At 39.4% G+C, this 18,632-nt stretch overlaps 2 protein-coding genes across 5 annotated transcripts in view; one reads left to right on the top strand and one right to left on the bottom strand.

Annotated features, from left to right (window-relative positions):
• The window catches only part of tacc1 (transforming, acidic coiled-coil containing protein 1), a 28,365-nt gene extending 18,321 nt beyond the window's left edge, over positions 1-10,044 (bottom strand). The window contains exon 1 of the mRNA XM_042407683.1: positions 9,863-10,044. Coding sequence (XP_042263617.1) covers positions 9,863-9,933 — 71 coding nt within the window. The 5' untranslated portion in view covers positions 9,934-10,044. The remainder of the gene's footprint in view (positions 1-9,862) is intronic.
• Positions 1,652-9,354, top strand: aggf1 (angiogenic factor with G patch and FHA domains 1). Of its 4 annotated transcripts, none has more exons than XM_042407687.1 (16): positions 1,652-1,742; positions 1,828-1,889; positions 2,152-2,348; positions 4,199-4,298; positions 4,390-4,577; positions 4,888-5,019; positions 5,132-5,332; positions 5,535-5,604; positions 6,835-6,943; positions 7,223-7,274; positions 7,376-7,477; positions 7,592-7,757; positions 7,911-7,990; positions 8,087-8,214; positions 8,309-8,408; positions 8,512-9,354. In XM_042407687.1, the coding sequence occupies exons 3-16, from the start codon at positions 2,163-2,165 to the stop codon at positions 8,764-8,766; spliced, it is 1,869 nt and encodes a 622-aa protein (XP_042263621.1). In that variant the 5' UTR covers positions 1,652-1,742; positions 1,828-1,889; positions 2,152-2,162; the 3' UTR covers positions 8,767-9,354. The 4 variants fall into 4 exon arrangements, with proteins under 4 accessions (XP_042263621.1, XP_042263620.1, XP_042263618.1 ...); XM_042407686.1 differs by lacking the exon at positions 5,535-5,604 and adding an exon at positions 6,197-6,635; XM_042407684.1 differs by lacking the exon at positions 5,535-5,604 and adding an exon at positions 6,197-6,635 and having other exon boundaries at positions 7,911-8,214.
• Positions 10,045-18,632: the final 8,588 nt, after the last annotated feature.

Consider the following 18,632-nt stretch of genomic DNA (forward strand, 5'->3'; position numbering starts at 1 on the left):
GCAAGTCCTGAATGCATCAGAAGTTCCCGGAAATTAATCAATGTGAAAGAATGGGGGACAACAGGGAGGAGAAGAGCAGACAGAAGAGGAGGAGGAAGGAAGTCAAAATATGAATTGTTGGTGTGTGTGTGTGTGTGTGTGTGTGTGTGTGTGTGTGTGTGTGTGTGTGTGTGTGTGTGTGTGTGTGTGTGTGTGTGTGTGTGTGTGTGTGTGTGTTATAGGAGCAGGTTCTTTTAATGAGAGAAACTGACATGTCAGCACCCAAACAGAAAATATGGTCAGCTGAAAGTGACGCAAACTGAACAGTGTGAGATGGATATTTATTGACAAGTAGCAAAGACAACTAGCAGAGCAAGTTTTGCTTTGACTTAACTACACACACCACCACATCCTGCCAGGGATGAGTGTTTGTACCTTCTCCAGTAGAGAAAAGCACTCACACACGCCACATCATTTCACTCTTAACTGTCAAATGGCAGAATCAGTGTGTTGCAGTGACCCCTAGTGGTCAAAGAGCAAAATGACACCATGTCAGTGTACCATAGTAAGAAACAACCTTTGTTGAAAATGCTGTTCATTATATTCTGATATAGATAAGCCTCAATAATTCAAATACTTAGCATGAACCATAAAATTAGCATGGTGACTCACAGCCATTATATGTGAATCATGTGAATAACACCTGAGACACCACAAACTAAGTACCCTTTCCAATTAGAAGACATTCAGTTCAATTCTACTCATTTCAATCTATATAGCACCAAATCATCAAGTTATCTCAGGGCACTCACGCGGAGCAGGTCACATTAGAACAACGTCATAACGAGCAACTAGAAAGTAAACATTTTGAAGAATGTTGCAACAAAATTGCAAAAAGCCAATTGGCATGTTAGTGAACAGCAATTACACACATTTTTCTGAACAAAATGCTTTTCTGGTTCCACTTGTTCTCCAGTATCAGTTAAAAGAAGTAGTGACACAAAATATAAGGGAGTGGAAAGTGTCAAAAGTAAGAGCAGATGTACACTTACAGTGCTCCCTACTTGATTTACCATTAAACCAGACTTTGTAAAAGGGCAGGTATTTTTTTATTTTTATTTTTTCTAAACACCTTTATTGAAACAAGTATACAGCAATATTACAATACCTTGTGTATACAATTTGAGTCTAAAGTCACAAACACACAAGGGATGTGCTTACAACTAAAGGTTGCAATAATAAAAAAAAGTTAAATGAATATCTTGTAAAGCTTGCAGCAGTTATACGTTTTAACAGCTTTGTACATGCAGATATTGAAGAAATGTATTGTTTGGTATGGACAGTCAGCTCTGAAAAGTCTGGCATCTTGCTTAAGAATTTGGATTTGTGAACATAAAAATTGGTCAAAAAAGTAAGTAAATGAATCAAATAGAACTGCGAACAGAGACATGTCATATTCAGTGGATCCAAACAATATATTTTTCAAAGTGCAGGTAATTTAAGATGGGTTCACTATAATTATACGTGTAAAAGAGAAAAGGTGAATTTACTATAGACTGTATAAGGAATTTACTTGTCATTATAAACTATAAACACATTTGGTCGATAGGTGGCGGCAAAGTACTACAGGATGTGACAGATTGTACAGAGAAAAAAAGTCCGCCAAACCCGAAGAAGAAGCACTTCCGCTGTGACGTAGCTCATTAGTTAGTAAATGGCGGTCGCACACAGGGTGGACTGTAAACATTTCAACGGTTATAACTGTAACTGTCTAATTATCCTCAAAACATGTACTCGGCTGTGTCGGAAATACAGGGTAGTTACAAGATGTTTATTCTCAACTTTCAGGTTGGTTCATGTGCCGTGCTGAGAGGAAATTCACAACCAAAGAGACGTAAACGAAGCAAACGGTGAGGATCTTTCTATGTTAACTTTAGCTAACATTAACTCCAGTTGGCGGTTAGTTAAAATATAGGGATAACTTTATCTGGGTGTCTACTTTGTTGTAAGGTACATATTTCAGTATCTCATTGCTACCTACTGTCTCTGTTGAAATAACTAATTATATCCAATAGCAGATAGATCCTCGGGCTTAACGTTACGTTAACCATCGTCTATATTTTGAATCTGCTTCTGTGAATAAGTTATAAACTTTAACGTGAACGTCTTTAGCTGAAGTAATAATGGAGAACGATGATGGAGAAAAGGACACGGAGTCTGAAGTGGCCGAGCTTCGTCTTAAAGTAGATACCTTGAAGCAAGAGCTCAAAGAGTGCAAAGCCGAACTGATCAAGGTGCAGAAGCAGCTGAGCCAGACCGAGAGACTGCAGAGGAGCACAGAGAGCTACAACGAAGACCTGAGGAAACAGGTCAGTGCAGACTAAATACACCACACCTGCCATATCAAATAGTTCACTTTGTTCAGAGCTATTTTACAAGGCAGTGATGAGGTTTTTCATCAGATTGTTGTTCATCAGATTATTTAACATCAAGCCGCAGAAACAAATTTGTGATTTTGGGATATTTAAATAACGTTGAACTCACGATCCTCTGTTTTTGTCACTACATCTAAGGATGTTTATGATAGTGCAAATCATTGTTTGTGTTAATACATGCAGCTGAATGGGTCTGACTAAACTCTGTTGTTTCACTCTAGTGTCTCACATATTATAAAAGTGATTGTTCAGTTATTGCAAATGGGCACAGTACTGACACTCAGTGGTGGAAGGTAACTAAATACATTTGAGGTACTTGTATTTAACTTGAGTATTTCGATTTGATGCTACTTTATACTTCCACTGTATAAAAAAGTGAGAATATATGAGATGAGAGTATGAAACAGCCTCTGTAAATCTGCAATGACCACCCCACCGGTCGGCAAGACCCACATATATGTATTAACATTAACGTTAGTTAGCCAAATTACTAACACTATATTGGCTAACGTGCCAGACAAAAGACTAATAATATTAATTATCATAAGCAAATCGATTATGTTTGCTGGCTTGGTGCCGATGAGCCGAACACTTTTTTGACCTGTTCGCTTCCTTTGATAAAGTCGTGATTACTTTTTTGGGTGGGTGAGCCCTGCATGCCTTGCAGTAGAGGAGAGTCGTCTTCTTCATTTATTCTACACCAAGCCAGTCCATTTTTCAATAGTTGAAGCCGCAACTTTCTTTGCCGTCTTGTTCGTCTTTATTTTGCTTGCTGGTGTTGGTGTTGGTGACGGCCTGGGGTTGCTTTCATCGGGTGGAGCAGTTAGAGTTTTTGTAAGGAGGTAGTGGTCCATCCTGGCAGCGAACTTCACTGCAGGTGCAGCAGGAGTGCAACACCTCTGTCAGGTATCGTAGCGCGTAGTGTGAACAACAGCGCTGTTTGTGTGTTGAAATTGAAATTAAATGAATTGGATGAAAATAAAATGATGGCATCATGTATAATTAGGATATTGACCTAAACTGGTAAAGATAAAATTATTTTTTTCGAATTTTGGGGGCAATTTCTGCCCCTCGATCACGGTTTTTAGGGGCATTCTGAGATTTCTTGGGGCATTTTTGCCTTTGCCCCCTGCTAATTTCCGACGCTGCTTCCACTCCACTACATTTCAGAGGGAAATATTGTACTTTCTACTCCACTACATTTATTTGACAGCTTTAGTTACTTTTCAGATGATTTTACACAATGGATAATATAACAAGCTTTTAAAATACAACACATTGTTAAAGATGAAACCAGTGGTTTCCAACTTTTTTGGCTTTTGACGTCTTACAAAAAGCAGTGTGTAGTTGGGGTTACATTTCAGATACATAAACAGATTTGTGTATCAGAACTTTGTTTTTTCTTCTCTCTCTGTAGTAATAGTAGTAGTGTAATATATCAGTCAGAGGGATGAAATTAGTACTTTAAGTACATTTGCTGCTAATAGTTATGTACTTTTACTTAAGTATGATTTTTCATGCAGGATGTTTACTTGTAATAGAGTATTTTTACATTGTTGTATTGGTACTTTTACTTAAGTAACGATCCGAGTACCTCCTCTACCACTGCTAACACTAATACAGTCATTATTATGTACACAAAAGATATCATGTGACGCTACTGTCCAATCTAATTGAATCTGTGGATCGTTACAATCCTATTGACATGATATGACATGCAGTGTTAGTTTGAGACCCTGAAGATTGTTTGCCCATTGAATTTATCTACAAATGTATTGTTTCAGGTTGACCAACTGAGTGCAGAGATTCATGAAAGAAAGAAGAAAGATAAAGACAGAGTCGATGTTGAAATTCAGACAGAAGAATACGTATGGACAGACACTGGTGAATTATTTTCTTATGTACATTGATTGAAGTGGATTATCATTTCTGTTTGTCAGAAAATGAGAGAACTGATGCAAACCTTTCCTTCCAGATTATTACAACTACTACTATGGAGGCTGCTATCAGAACCCTGAGGGTGCTGACTCTCAGGAAAGCCCGATCACAGCAGCAGTGGATGCAGCTGATGGCAGCAAGGCAGCAGAGGTTACAACACCAAATGAAGCAGCAGCTGCAGATGTGTCAGGTCAACCTGACAGCAGTGTAGCAGTCACAACTGAGGTATTTTTATGATTTATCTCATGTAGGACTTCCTGATCAATTAATGAAAAATTACAAGTCCATCAAAAGATTTCAAGTCACTAGTTCCAGCATAAGTAATCACAGACGTTTCCTTATTTTACTTTATGGTTGACTCAAAAAAGAAACTTAATTGTCAGCATCAGAATTGTTGGATCAACATTAAATTGTCTATGTTGTTAACTGTTCTCAAATACTGAAATAAGGAGATGTTGATATGGATGGATAAGTTGAATTTGTAAAATTGAGTTTACATTATAAGACCAATATATGTTGTCTCTTGTCTTTTCAGGAGGTTGATGGAGGATCCATAGCTGATATGTTGAGGGCCACTGCTGAGCAGGCTATGACACAGACTGGGTTTGTCTTTGATGAGTCAACTGGGATGTACTACGACCACAGCACAGGCTTCTACTACGACTCGGTTCGTCAACACATTTTCTGTAAAATGAGGCTGTCTTTTGTTACTCTTAGCAGCAATTTTTTTTGACATTTTCTACCAATCTTTAGATCTTGCATGTTCTTATCTTCCTCAGGCCACTCAGCTGTACTACGATGCCAACACGGGCATTTACTACTACTACGATGCAGAGAGCGGAAGATACCAGTTTCATTCCAAGGTTGAGGTGCCTGCTGCACAAACCAGTGCAGAGCCTTGCCAAGACAAGAGTGCTGCTGAAAAGAAAGGCAGACGGTTCAAGAAAGGGGTGAAGAAAACCTCACACCAAGATGATAAGGTATGTAACAGCTGGATCTATTACTGGTGCATTGCATGGATAGTTTTTATTTTTGGTTGCTGACTGCTGGCTTTTTAGTTCCTCTTAAAAATTGTGATGTTTCACATCCTCATATCTTTTTTGGTCTCAGTCTTCAAATGCTTTTTTTTTTTTTTGCTTAAATTTGAGGCTAGTTTACTAAAAGACTATTCCTCTGACCTAGGTGCAAGAGGTGACTAACTCATTGGCTAATATGAAGATTTCCTCTTACTGGAATACTGCTTCCCACAGAGGTACACCTTTTAATACCAACATTCAAAGCAAATTACAAAATATATCTCGTTATTATCAACCTGGGCCTTAGTTTAATAGTTTTTGCCATCATAATAGGAGGATTTAATAGTCATAAATCACCAATACAATGCCAGTGAATGCTGCAGGATCTGTCATTCACATTAAATGTTACACTTACTGCCAGAAATTAGCATCTAAAGTAAGTGTGGACATTTTAACACAATCACTGATCATGACGGCAAAACTAGGAAAGTGAAGCCCAAGTGTTAAATACATTGAATGTTTTAATCATAAAACATTTGATAATTTCATTTTGTGTAGGATATTTCTTTAAAATCTTTAAAATGCTCACTTGTTACACTGCACAATGTCATAAACCTCTAATGACTCAAGGATTTGATTACCTGTGCTTATAAATCTTACAAAGTAATTTTTGGATAGCTGAGGATTTGGTGGAGGTCTGTAGTGAACTGTCTTTGAAGACTGAGACCAAATATAAGAATGCTGTGCCAAAACACTTGGGATCGACAAAGCCAGCTGTCAGTGAGCGTCACTTGAGGCGTAATCTTACCGTTGACTGTCTGATGCCAGGAACTCGTATTTGATGAGTTGGAAGAAGAAGAAATTGAGTGGGTCGAACGGAAAACAACTAAGAGGACCACGGATTCACGGAAACTGAAGCGAAGGTCTTGCAGTCCAGACCTGGCTCCACATAGTACAGACTTGTCTAAATGCCGAGAGGAGAGAGACAAATCTTCGTCAAAGAGGAAGAAGCAGAAAAACGGTTCACACCACAAGGATAAGGGAAGATCAAAGAAGAAAAGGAAGAAATCTAAGTCAGAAAAACGCAAGAAGAAAAAGAGTCCGGTAGCTCGGAGTGATGACTCAGAGGGGAACAGTGAGCCAGAAGAGGGTGAGATCACAGAATCAGAGAGAGAGGAATGGGAGTCCACTTCCTCTTTCTCAACATCTTCTAGCCCCCCCTCCAACGAGAGCCCAGAGTCAGAGATGGAGACTCAGAGTCAGGAAGGTGAGCGGAAAAACAAGTTGAATTCTGCTCCGGGCACACATGTGCACAATTAAGTCTTTGTTTGATCTGGAAGTAACTTAAAGTGAGTTAGATTTGACACCTTTCATTCGCTCCCAGCACTGTAGCTTTCTGAGGTCATCATATTCCCGTGGGAATGCACTCTTGACTATTTTGTGTTTTTTTTTTTTTCTTCTTGCAGTTAAAGACATTTGGCCGCCTTGTGTAAGAGTGACTGTGGTCAGATCTCCAGTGCTGCAGGTGGGCACTTTGTTCATCATCACAGCCGACTCTGCAGCAACCATTGGCAGGTTTGTGCTCTTTTCTTTCTCTTGTCATTTTGTGGCAGCATGAGTTCCATTTCAGTAAGAGGTTTTGTACTTTGAAAGCAAGCATTCAAAAGTGAGTGCACAGCATTTTTGAATGGGAGGCCAGAATGGTAGAGCTGTGGCTACCCTACCAACGACAGAATGATGCTATAAGTCATTTCTCACTCAGTAAAAATATAAGGAACTAGTCTCTGAACAAGTCTTACTATAATAATGGCTCAACGACTTCCTTGAAGACAACATACTGTCTCTTTCTTGCAGAGAGAAAGATATGGATCATGCAATCCGAATACCGGAAATGGGAGTCAGCAAGGTACCCCAGCTCACTTTACTTTTCTCCAGGAATCAACATGATTCATGTGTGTATTGCAGGTGTATATGATGTTTCTAAATGTGAACTGTGTTTGGTTCTAGTTCCACGCGGAGGTGTACTTTGATCAGGAGCAGCAGAGCTACATGCTGGTGGACCAGGGAAGCCAGAATGGAACAGTCATCAATGGCAACAGAATCTTACAGGTCAACATTTTTTTTTTTAGTTTCCTTTTTTTGCTTCAGAATCATCTCTTTCACTCATCATCCTATCAGTAAAACTTCAACTTCTTCAATGCATACTTGTTTTATTTTCTGCAGCCCAAAACTAAGTGTGATCCGCATGCACTGATGCACGGTGATGAGGTGAAGATGGGAGAGACTGTGCTGTCCTTCCACATCCACTCAGGGACTGATACCTGTGATGGCTGTGAGCCCGGTCAGGTGATGGCTCACCTCAGCAAGCACAGGAGAGAGGAGACTGCAGGTGAGCCACCCCCAAAAAAAAGCCTGATCTAATCCATTCCTCAAACAAAGGCTCTGCGTGGGATTGCATTCACTGGTCATGATTGCTTACCTTTATTATGTCATCCACCATCATGTTAGATTTACCTTTTACTCTCACTGTATTTTCCCAAAGTGCCTGCTCTCACCAAAGAGGATAAAGAAGCACTAAGACAGAAGGAGCTGAAGCAGATGAAGGCCAAATATGGCCTGCAGGTGAGTGTCATCAGGACAAGCTGCAGCCAGTTTCAGTTTACACCCTCTTCTCGTTATGCAGCCAGTCACATCTTTAAACTGCTTTTCTGTAAACAGAGTAGTGAATATGAAGAGGCCAAAGCCCTGAGGAACACTAAATACAAGGACCGAGCAGAGTCTCGACGACAGACTGTGGGCAGTGAGGGTGTTTTCCAAAAAAATGACGCCCCGGCTTCTGTTCATGTGTAAGTATGTTGACATTGACTGTAATTTCTAAATAAGGGAAAAAAATGATGAATGTAAGTGTCAATCGTGTATCTCTTCCTTGTCCTATCAAAGGGAGATCAGTGAAGTCAACAAAGGGCGGAAGATGTTGGAAAAGATGGGCTGGAAGAAAGGAGAGGGACTGGGTAAAGAGGGAACTGGAATGAAAAACCCGGTGAGATTCTGCTTGACAATGTGGACATGTCCTGTTGGCACTTTGATTCAGATGTATTGTGAAGCAACAAAATGATTTGATTTACTCATTACTTTCTCTACAGATTGAGCTTAAAATCAGAAAGTCCCAGTCAGGTTTGGGGGCTGGTGGCACCATGTCTGTAGATGATGTCTCTCTGACCAGATCAAAGTCGCAGAAGAACTGGGAGAAAGCACGTGAGAGATTCGCTGACTCCTGCCAGTCCGATATGTTGTCACCCAAAACACAGAAGAACAAATCACCCAAATCCTGGGTCAGAGCAGAAGAATCAGACGCCACAGACTCTCCTGCAGGTTTTGATACAGACGGCCAAAGCTAGGAAGAAGCACGAGTGTGTACATTCACAGTGGACTTAAATGCTGAGTGGGGAACTTTGATGCGTATCAGCAAATGTGATATTTGTAGATTATAGTAAATAGTGTTATTTTACTTTTTTAACTCCATGACTGACAATGAAATGTTGCTCTGAGAGTCGGCTGAAACAGAATCTGACCACAACTATCACTGTCTATCAACAAGTTGTCCTGTGCTGTGCATAAACAATGTCCTTAATTGGTCAGAGTGAGCTTGCGAATGTGTTTCTTCCTCTCCTCAATAAGCGAACTGTGTGGAATGTTTACAATTTAAAACACAGAGGAAGAGTGACGGACAAATGCTCACAGTCCAACATGCCTGTAGTCCAACCCACAGAGGGCAGAGCTGCCACTGTGCCTTTGAAAACGAAGAGGACATGAATCGCCTCGAGCAAATGTTGACACAGTGAAGATATATTTCTCACAGTGAGATTATACTGTGGATGAGTTCAGACAGCAACGAAACTGTTAAACCAGTCACCACAGCTGGGTTGTAACAATGTCCAAAACCCCCCTTTTTTTTCATGTTGTACATTAAACTTCGATCATGCTCACTATTATGGTTCTCTTTGATTCACAGCCTATTACATAAGATCCAGTCCTTTCATACTGTCATTGGGCAGACACACACATCCATGTACTTGTGTCAAGCCAGTGAGCAAACATATTTTACTGTCCATCTGTGCGCACTGTGCGAGCTTATCTGTGGGTTCATTTTGAGGGTGTGTGAATATTTGCATGTGTGTGTAAGTGTACGCTTGAACAGAGGCCAGTCTCACACTAACTGGAAAAAAAATGTCAGTGCAGCTACAACAGTAAACACATTTTGCTAAAGTAAAATACAATATGATGTGTTCAATGTTCTCATCGCTGCTGTGTTGTTAGAAAACATAAGACAAGTGCTGCAGATGAACATGCATCATGAAAATTTCTCAAACTAGTAACAAGCCTCCACTTGTCGAGCTGTAGCACAAGTTTTAAGTCACTGAATACGACAGAATGACAGTTGAATTGCTCTGTAAAACTAAAATCAGCATCAAACAGGTGAGTGATTTTACTCACATTACACTGTTGGTGTGACTCCTTGAGCTGCCTTGCCTGCTGCTCTTCTTCTGACTTAAATTGGCACCCATTTTGATCTTCCCACTCTCCAATCGATGGGCAATGTGTACTTCCCTTAGCTAGTAGGCATACTCTCCTGTGCTCATCTGAGACGGTTCAGCAGGTAACACTGGTGCTCTCCTGTCAGACTTCTTCTGACACAAGTTTTTTGACAGGTAGGCCCTCTTGTCCCTCCCTCCCTCCCTCCCTCTGCTTCGCAAGTCTCCTCCCTCAGCTCCCTGAACTCACTGGAAGTAAACATTCAGCCGCTGATACTGTAGTGTAATAAAATTGGGAGGGATCACATTGTGTGGCTGTGTTGGGTAGAAAGTCTGAGCCATAAAAAGATGACGTGAGTCATGAGATAAAGCGGGAATTCATTCTTATGCGAGGTTGTGGCTGAGGGCTTCGAGAGATCTGGCTTGACCAGTTTCAGAGCAACACTGAGCCAACTGTTCTTTCAAGTACAGCCTATTCATAATGTCATTTTTTCAGAAGTTATGTAAATCATGTGAGGTGATTCCAAGTCCTTAAGGGCAAAATCAGCTAATTCAAAGTCTATTCATGGTCTCTTGTGTGATGATAATAATAATAATATTTCAGGAATCGAATCTCTCTGTTTTGTTGGCTATGTTGAAGAGCATTTTTCAAACTGAACACTGGAGCACACAGAGGTTGTGTAATCTGCATAGAGAGTGCATATTAATCTTGCAGCGAGAATACACTTTCATTTGCCATTGCGCAGTGCAATGTGACTTTTCCTGAAGCAGCTGGGGTTTTTTTTAGATTGCTCTAACAGGCAAGTGGAAACAAGTTTTCTTATGTCCCAGTTGCACTAAAACAACTGTGTATATTGTGTTCATAATCCTTGTTAGTAGTGATAAAGATTAACAGCCTCAGCCTGGTTAGGGAAATTAAAACAAATCTACAAAAGCTGACATGCCTCACATACAAAATAAACAAGTGTACCAACAAGCACTCAGATTGAAGAGAGCGGAAAGAGGTGCTTTTGTTATTTCAGCACATCTGTATTTTAGGATGAGGCAACTAAGTTGAAACATTGAAGTTTGTTGGTTTAACCAAACAGAAGTAGAGAAGTCACAGGTATGATGAGAGTTTTAGGAGTTACAACCACAATATTTTAGTATTAAAGTCACTAAAACATGTCTGACTCTCACAAAGCCGCCTTGTTTTCCACCCCTTCCAGCTTTGAGGTTGACACGGGTCAAAGGTCAAGTAGCAACAGAAGGTCATCCCCTCTTTCATACCACACATACATACACGCAACCACACACAAGAAACAGTGTTGAATTTTTAAATACGATCAGACAATGAAGACAGGAGCGTCTTCTGTCTGCAGATAACAGAGGAATGTGTGAACGGTGAATAGAGTGTTTTGGGTCATTGGAGACATTAGTCAGGAGTTCCTGGTGAAAGAAAAATATTTTCTTGTCATAATTTGCATTTTGCTGTACAGGATAGACATCCATCATATTATAAATCACATACTGTTATTCTTAAAATAAAAAGGTTATGTGCACTATATCAACTGGCAATTTTTGTCTTTTAAATACAATTTAAAAGACAAAAAGAACCCAACTTTTGTTCATGCATAGGCATTTTGCTTTAAGTATTTTATTACAGTTATACTGTCTTTGTGAGACTTTTAATATTCAAGTCTATGGTCATTTCTGAGGTCATAGTGTGTGTTGTTTTATGGATTTACACACTAAGTTTAAGGTGCTCCTGCTATTTTGTTCACTCCCTAGATGGATGCATTCACTGTTTCAGGAACCTGCTGGTATGTATGGCGGTTTTTTGCAACATAAAATCATCACGAGATGATTAGAGAGAAAAAGCAAAGAATTTCTGTGTATTTTTTTCTGACCTCTCTCATTTTTGCTTTATCTTTATGAAAAACTGGATTTTTGTACATGTTCGGGTATCTAAAATCCTTCAAATGAAACAATTTGAGAGGAAAAACTACCGTGAGCTGTGTGGAGGGATCAGAAGTAGACTTTGTTCTGTTCTGTAGTGACAAGCTACAAAGGTTTGGTTATGGAATAATCTCTCACACTATACACAGGAAGTGGGGAAAAATGTTGTCCCAACACGCAGGTTATTCGGATCCGTCACCAAGTGAAGCCTGACATCAACTGGTTGACTTTGAACACTACCGCTGACGTTCCTCACTGTGCGTTAGGGGGGACAACAGTAATAGTAAGAGAGAAACTCTTTCATCATCATTCATATTTCCTCTGAACAGTGTGAGATGTCGTTTCCATGGCTTTCCATTATGGTCAGGGGCTGGGCAGGGCTGTGCTGCAAGCATTGCTCACTAGAGTCTGTAATTTTGGAAAACATACCTCAGAAAAACAGTTCGCTTAGGAAAACGTCATAATGGTTTCAACATTGAATTGTAGTTGAGTGCTTTTTGAGCTCAGAGCTGACCACAGCTAAAGCCAGCAACGGTGTGTTTATCAAATGTTTTAAAAGCGGCTGTGTAGCAGAATGAAGACCTTGTGTAACATATGGTTTACACAGAAACAGCCATGGAGTCATGTGAGTGATCACAGCCACAAAAGGAAGACAAAAGCTATACAGACAAATGGGAGTCTTCTCTTTGTAGTCCACTCCACTACAGCCAAGTAGACTGCAAAATGCAGTGTACAGATCAGATGAATAGTGAAATATACAGTATAGTATGTTATTAAAAGAAATCCGGATAAATGATATTCTAAATGAAGCATGGCACCAGCATGTTTTTGATTGTATTTCTTGGTAAAGAGGAACCCTTTTTAACAGAACTGCAAGAGTTTTACCATTTTTATAAAAAAAACTTATTAAGTATGTTTCAGTCACACTTGCTTCCACTCTTTGATCGAGACGGAAGCAGAAAATGACCCTCCCTAGCCAGACTCCACACAATTTTCATTTCATTTAAGCCACAACATGTGTGTATGTCCTCGTCTGCATCTCTGTTATGGCAACATCTCAGTCTGGCCTGTGATTCCATTGAGAGGCACGAGACCAGAAGCGACACAAGTCTGAGAAACAGTCCTGTGTTGACTCAACTTCCACCCCCCCCCCTTACCCGCTTTCACTTCCGGCTCAGCCAGCCTTCCCAGCCTCGGTGACTGAACCTCTACAAATCAGAACAGAGCTCTCAGGCTGAAAACACAGGATTGCACTACTTTAAATCGTGCTTGTTATCCTTGGAAAGTAGTCAAAAAGAAATTCCAGCACAGAAAATACACTTTTTTAAGATGAATGTTCATGTGAGAAGAGGAGAGGGGAGGTCAGGAAGTAGGGGTTTAAATGCCTCTAAAAGGTCATCTAACTTGATACTTTTGGCTGAGAGGAAATGATCCTCATTCCAGTATGAATCTTAGTTAATTCTTAATGAAGCACTCGCCAACAAAATGATCTTTTTCATGTTAACAAAAACAGGAAATTTGATTACACTATTTAGAAAAAGAAGTGTATAAAGCACATTATGTAATCCTATTAAAGCTGTCATAAGGCTTCTGTTGGAAAACATTGTATTGGAAGGAGAATTACCCTGTATGCGATGCCATGCTTCTGAGCATAAATACCACATCCAGAACAAAATTCCTGCGCTCCAAGCTCAATGGAAATTCCAACAAAACTATGGCTTCCTCCCGGCAAGTGACTCAGAGCCACTGTTGAATGTCTTCCACCTCCTGGCCTTTCCTGCTGCGAGCTCGGGCCTCAGGGTGTGTCTCCCTGTGACCTCATCTTCCCAGAAAAACCTCCAGAAACCCCCAGAAGCAGCACAGTTGCTCACATGATGCAGCCTCCACACAAATCGCCCACAATAACAAACCTGTCAGTTTATAGAAAAACACCAACAGCACTGCTGGCAGTGCCTGTTCGGTCAACCAGAGCATCAGCCATGTGTGTGTGAGTGTGTGTGTGTGTGTGTGTGTGTGTGTGTGTGCCTGAGTCCCGACTAGCATCCTGTTTATACAGCCTGGTCTCTACTGCCTACAGTGAGAACTGAAGCTTGAACCAGCCTCCAGACTTTTTAGTCTTAACTTCATTGTTTTTGCCAAAGTTCATCCCAAAAATCTTTGTGGTGAATTCTTCCTCAAGGGCAAAAATCTCATGTGGGCAAACTTTCAGTCACCTGTCTGTTAGTGTAACTCTTAACAAGAACTGCTTTAATAAGCAGACCTGCTTTACAGCTCTGTACATCACACTCACCACAAACTGCTGGTCTGGATCAACCAGTGAGGGGAATTATAGATTCATGAAAAGAGGCTTTGTGTTCATGCAAAAGACAATAGCTCTCCGCATGGCAGCTGGACTTTTAAACCAGACACAGCACATTCAGTGAGTCATCTGGCAACTACTGTCCAAAAGTCAGCAGATCAGTGCCAGTAAACGACACAAACAGTTAACTAATGGAAACCTATCTAATCAAAGCAGATAACGGCAGAAGTAATGGTGCACCTGACTGGCTGACTGACAGCTGTCAAACTTTGAGTTTCAGTGTGTAAATCTTACCTTGGTTTCTCTGAGGACTGGCAGGCTGTGACGGATCCGCTGTGAGGTTTGTGTCCTTCACAACAACAACAACAAGTGGATGAAAAAGTCCTCGGTCAGTGCAGTGAGAGGTCCTTAAGGGAGTCTGTGCTCGGGCTGCTGTTGGAGTTGCGGCTGAGTGAGAATGCTTGTTCTCTCTGCGTGGCGGGGCTTAGTCCATGTGGCTGGATGGGAAATGAACTTTCTGGGCAGCATGCCAAGAACAGAGTGGATTTTAAAGACACAGCAGTTCGACCAGACTTTACGCTGTGTGTCGCTGATTCTTGAGACTTTGGTGAAAACATGTCCCACTAAGAAAAGTGCTGTTGAAAATGAATAAGATTTTCTTATTTAAAATAATCAGGGTTGATAATCTGAGGGTATTTTACACAAATGATGACAAAGTACCCACAAAATCAGTTGTCCTCAGACAAGAGATTATCATTTCAATTTGATAAGAAAACAGTGGAAAAATGATTTAAAATGTGTACTGTAATATATATATGCCAGATGAAAGTATAGAGTGAAGAACCTCCTAAAACTAAAAGAAGTGAATTTTCAACAATATTTACTTTTATTTTGAGGTTGCTCCACATCTGCTGAATGCAACAAAGTCACACAAGCTCTTCTAGGTTTACTGTTTTTTCCAATAATGTTTACATATTATATTGATGTTGCTACTGTCACAACCATAACGTGTCAACACCATCGCTTTTGTATAGAAAGAATTATTTTAAATTATTAATTATGTTTTACAAGATGGCTTCTGTATACAACTCATGCATGTCATGTGAAAAAGTATGTTTTTGTCACCATCGTCAGACAACAACACCTGATGGTGTTGGTGTCTGACGATGGTGACAAAAACCTCCAAATCATCCTCAATGGAGGCTTGAATATAATTTATGATCACAATAAATACTAGTATGGCTTGAAATATTTCATTAACCTCTTTATTTATAATATACATCATTTCCTCTTTATTTCTTCTACACACAGGCCTACAGTATTTTCTTACTAAATGTGCCTTACTATATGTACCCCTGTATGAATAAAACCATCATTTTATAAAATCTCACTAATTTAAACGTAATTAAATTCATAGTAATTATGCACAACTTCATAGTAATTCCATTCAATTCTGACTTTCCTTTTATGTATTTTAGGAAGTTATGGCTAGACAGCAGCTATCAGTGGAAGAGCGAAAGAGAAGAAACAAGGAAGTTATCCAGAAATAAAGGAGGAATACCGGAGAAAGGAAAAGCAAACATGGAAGAACAGAGTAGAGGATGGGAAGCTAAAAGCTATCAGTGATTTGAAAGGGAAAAGAGGGGTAATAAGAGAAAGGCTTGGACACATATCCAGCAAGAGTCAAGAGAGTGTAGGAGAAAGGGCCCAGAAACACCCCCAGATAGTCCACTGGATCAGACTATACAGGAGACAGCTCACAGTAGGCAGTCTATAGCAGGGGAGAGAGAAAGAAAAACAAGAGCAAGATAATCGGGAGAAAGCTTTGAAAAGTCAACTTAATATAATAAAATATAGGAACAAAATGAAAATGCATTGGCAATGAGAGCAAACTAGAAATAAAAACATTCAAGAATCACCAAGAAAAAAAAACAGAGTAGATACTACAGGGAAGCAACCTCAAAAACCCCTCCATCAAGAAAACCTTGCTCTTCCACAACTCTCTCATTCAAGAATTCAATCAAAACAAAAAAGCAAGTCAAAAATCAAAGAACGTGACTCTGTCAGGAAGGGTTCTAAAGAAATGTCCCCTAACACACCAGACACAGCAGTGAGGGCTGACATACAACACAATGAGAAAGAGAAGGACTACTGACAAAAAACCCACTTACATTCAAACAATAACCCAGATGATTCAAGATTTCAACCATGATGCTGCATGAATGACGACTGACAAACAGGATATGATAACACAGAAGAAAATAAAGCATCAGAGAATGATTCTGACTGACACAACGAGTTCATCAAAAAGGAACCAACTGTAAAACTCAGTTATTCTTCCGTCTGTGCTTTACGTCCATTCTATGTCACAGCACCAGAAACAGCTGATCGAAAGATGTGACAGTGCCAATACTGTGAAAATGAATAGTGGTAGTTGTTGTACTAAATTGTTAAATAAGTGACTTGAGTGGTGATAATATTGGAATTCTTTGTTGTAATTAGGCCACTGAACCTTTCTTTGTTTTAAATCAATATGCTTATAATCTGTTCCTCCAATATAGTTGATTTATTAAAGCAGCTGTCTCTTTAAAATTAAAAGTGTGTTTTTTGATGTCCAAAATTGTTATTTTGTGTATTTAATGCTACTGATAAAAGTTGCATAATGTAAGAGATTTTAGAGTACATGTGAAATAGTATAAAATATGAACAGAAGTGATCAACACCACATATGTGTAGAGATGATTTAAAAGCTCTGAATCTATATTAGACTTAATAAATAGGAATAATTTGCTTTTTATTGGGTCTGATGGTGTTAGTATTGACAGTATGTAATGACAGGGAAAACACATATTTTACAAAAAAATTACAAAATCAGCAGCTTGCACTAAAATATTATTTGATTGCTGAGACCTTGTTATATAAACATAAGTTTAGATTTCTTAACATTTCATTTTTTTCTGTTCAAAATTAAAACCTGTTTTATCCAAATTCTCAAGAATCAGTGGTGTGTTACAAGAAAACACATTTTCAGCTGCTATGTTAATCAGTTCCATTCAAATGTCTGGATTTACTTGTGAATGAGAACAACCTCCCTGTATCTCCACAAATGCATATTTGTTTTACTGATGCTGTTATAGAAACTTAACTTTATGGTAGCTGAGTTATTTAAAGAGCGTCTACGTTGGCACATCAGTTAAAGTACGAGGACCAGAGATGAGAGTTCAACAGTTTATTGTCTTTTCACAGGATTTCCAATTAAATCATTGACTGTTACAGATGATTTAATGGCTAAAAGGCGAATGAAAACAATAATCAGTAACAAATGTACTCTAATAAATCTTAATCAAATCAAAGCACTGGTCATTAAACAAAGAAACAGCAATAACTATAACAATTTTACATAACTTACTCAATCAATGCATCTGTGACAGTCAACTATTTAAGTGGAAAGACAATAAACTGTTGAAGGACTCTCATACTTTAACTGGTGTGCCAATGCAGAGGCTCTTTAAATAACCAGCTACCACAAAGTCAAGTTTCTACAGCTGTAGTAACATTGACAGCACTGCATAGTAATATCCTCTGAATGTAATATCATAGATTCTTTAGTAGCTGAGATTTACATTAATTGATCTTTTTGTGTCACAAACACTCACAGATATTTCCCACTTCAGTGATCTCTCCACTCATTTTGGTTATTCTCAAACAGGTCAAACTCAAAAGGTGATGTAGGATTTTCACACCAAATCAAACACTGAAAATGAGAAAATGAGATTTACATGTGCTGCAGGTAAATCACAGGAAATGAAACATCTGTCTGTTCAGTTGCCATGAATCAGTTGTCAGTTCTATACTGGCTTTTTGACACTGAGTTGGGTATCATCATGATTATGATCACATACTAAATGGTCAAAGCTCCAGCAGTTTGCAGTTGTAAATCAGTGAGTTGGTGTCTCCCTCTAGTGTTTTTACTTCAGAAGAAGACAGCTGCAGCAGAAATCCCTGCTACACATCTCCCTGCTGCTGCTTCCATCAGACACTGCACAGCTGAAAACATTAAAAAAAAGAATGGTTTGTTTTATCATACAAGAATACCATTTAATGCATGCTTTCAGGCTGTGTATTTTGTGGCCAGTCTGAAGGCTATAAATATCAATCAGCATTCTCAGTGGCCTGAGGAGATTATAGCTACGTGCAGGTACTGAAGCCAAGACAAGTTTTGTTAATCTCTGCGGAGAAGCTTCCTGCAGAGGCTGAAGTTACTGATCTGTTGGAGCACCAAGAACACATTCAGTACACCTGCACTGCAACATGCACTGACAGTCCTTGGTTAGAAACACACTTTGCTCTAGTGGATGGCAGCCCTCCATGGTTTGGGAATTTTTAACGACTCTATAACTTGATTATAATTTAGTTTTTTCTACATTTGGTCCACAGAAATGAACCAGATTTGTTTTTTATCAAGCATCAATTAAATACTTCATTCATTCATTTA

This window comes from Thunnus maccoyii, chromosome 3 (assembly GCF_910596095.1).
Source record: "Thunnus maccoyii chromosome 3, fThuMac1.1, whole genome shotgun sequence".
NCBI lineage: Eukaryota > Metazoa > Chordata > Actinopteri > Scombriformes > Scombridae > Thunnus > Thunnus maccoyii.

Coding starts and splice junctions, on each gene's coding strand:
- aggf1 (XM_042407684.1), top strand. CDS start 2,163: ATGGAGAACGATGATGGAGAAAAGGACACGGAGTCTGAAGTGGCCGAG. Junction 2,349..4,198: donor ACGAAGACCTGAGGAAACAG/GTCAGTGCAGAC, acceptor GTATTGTTTCAG/GTTGACCAACTGAGTGCAGA. Junction 5,333..6,196: donor CCTCACACCAAGATGATAAG/GTATGTAACAGC, acceptor GTCTGATGCCAG/GAACTCGTATTTGATGAGTT.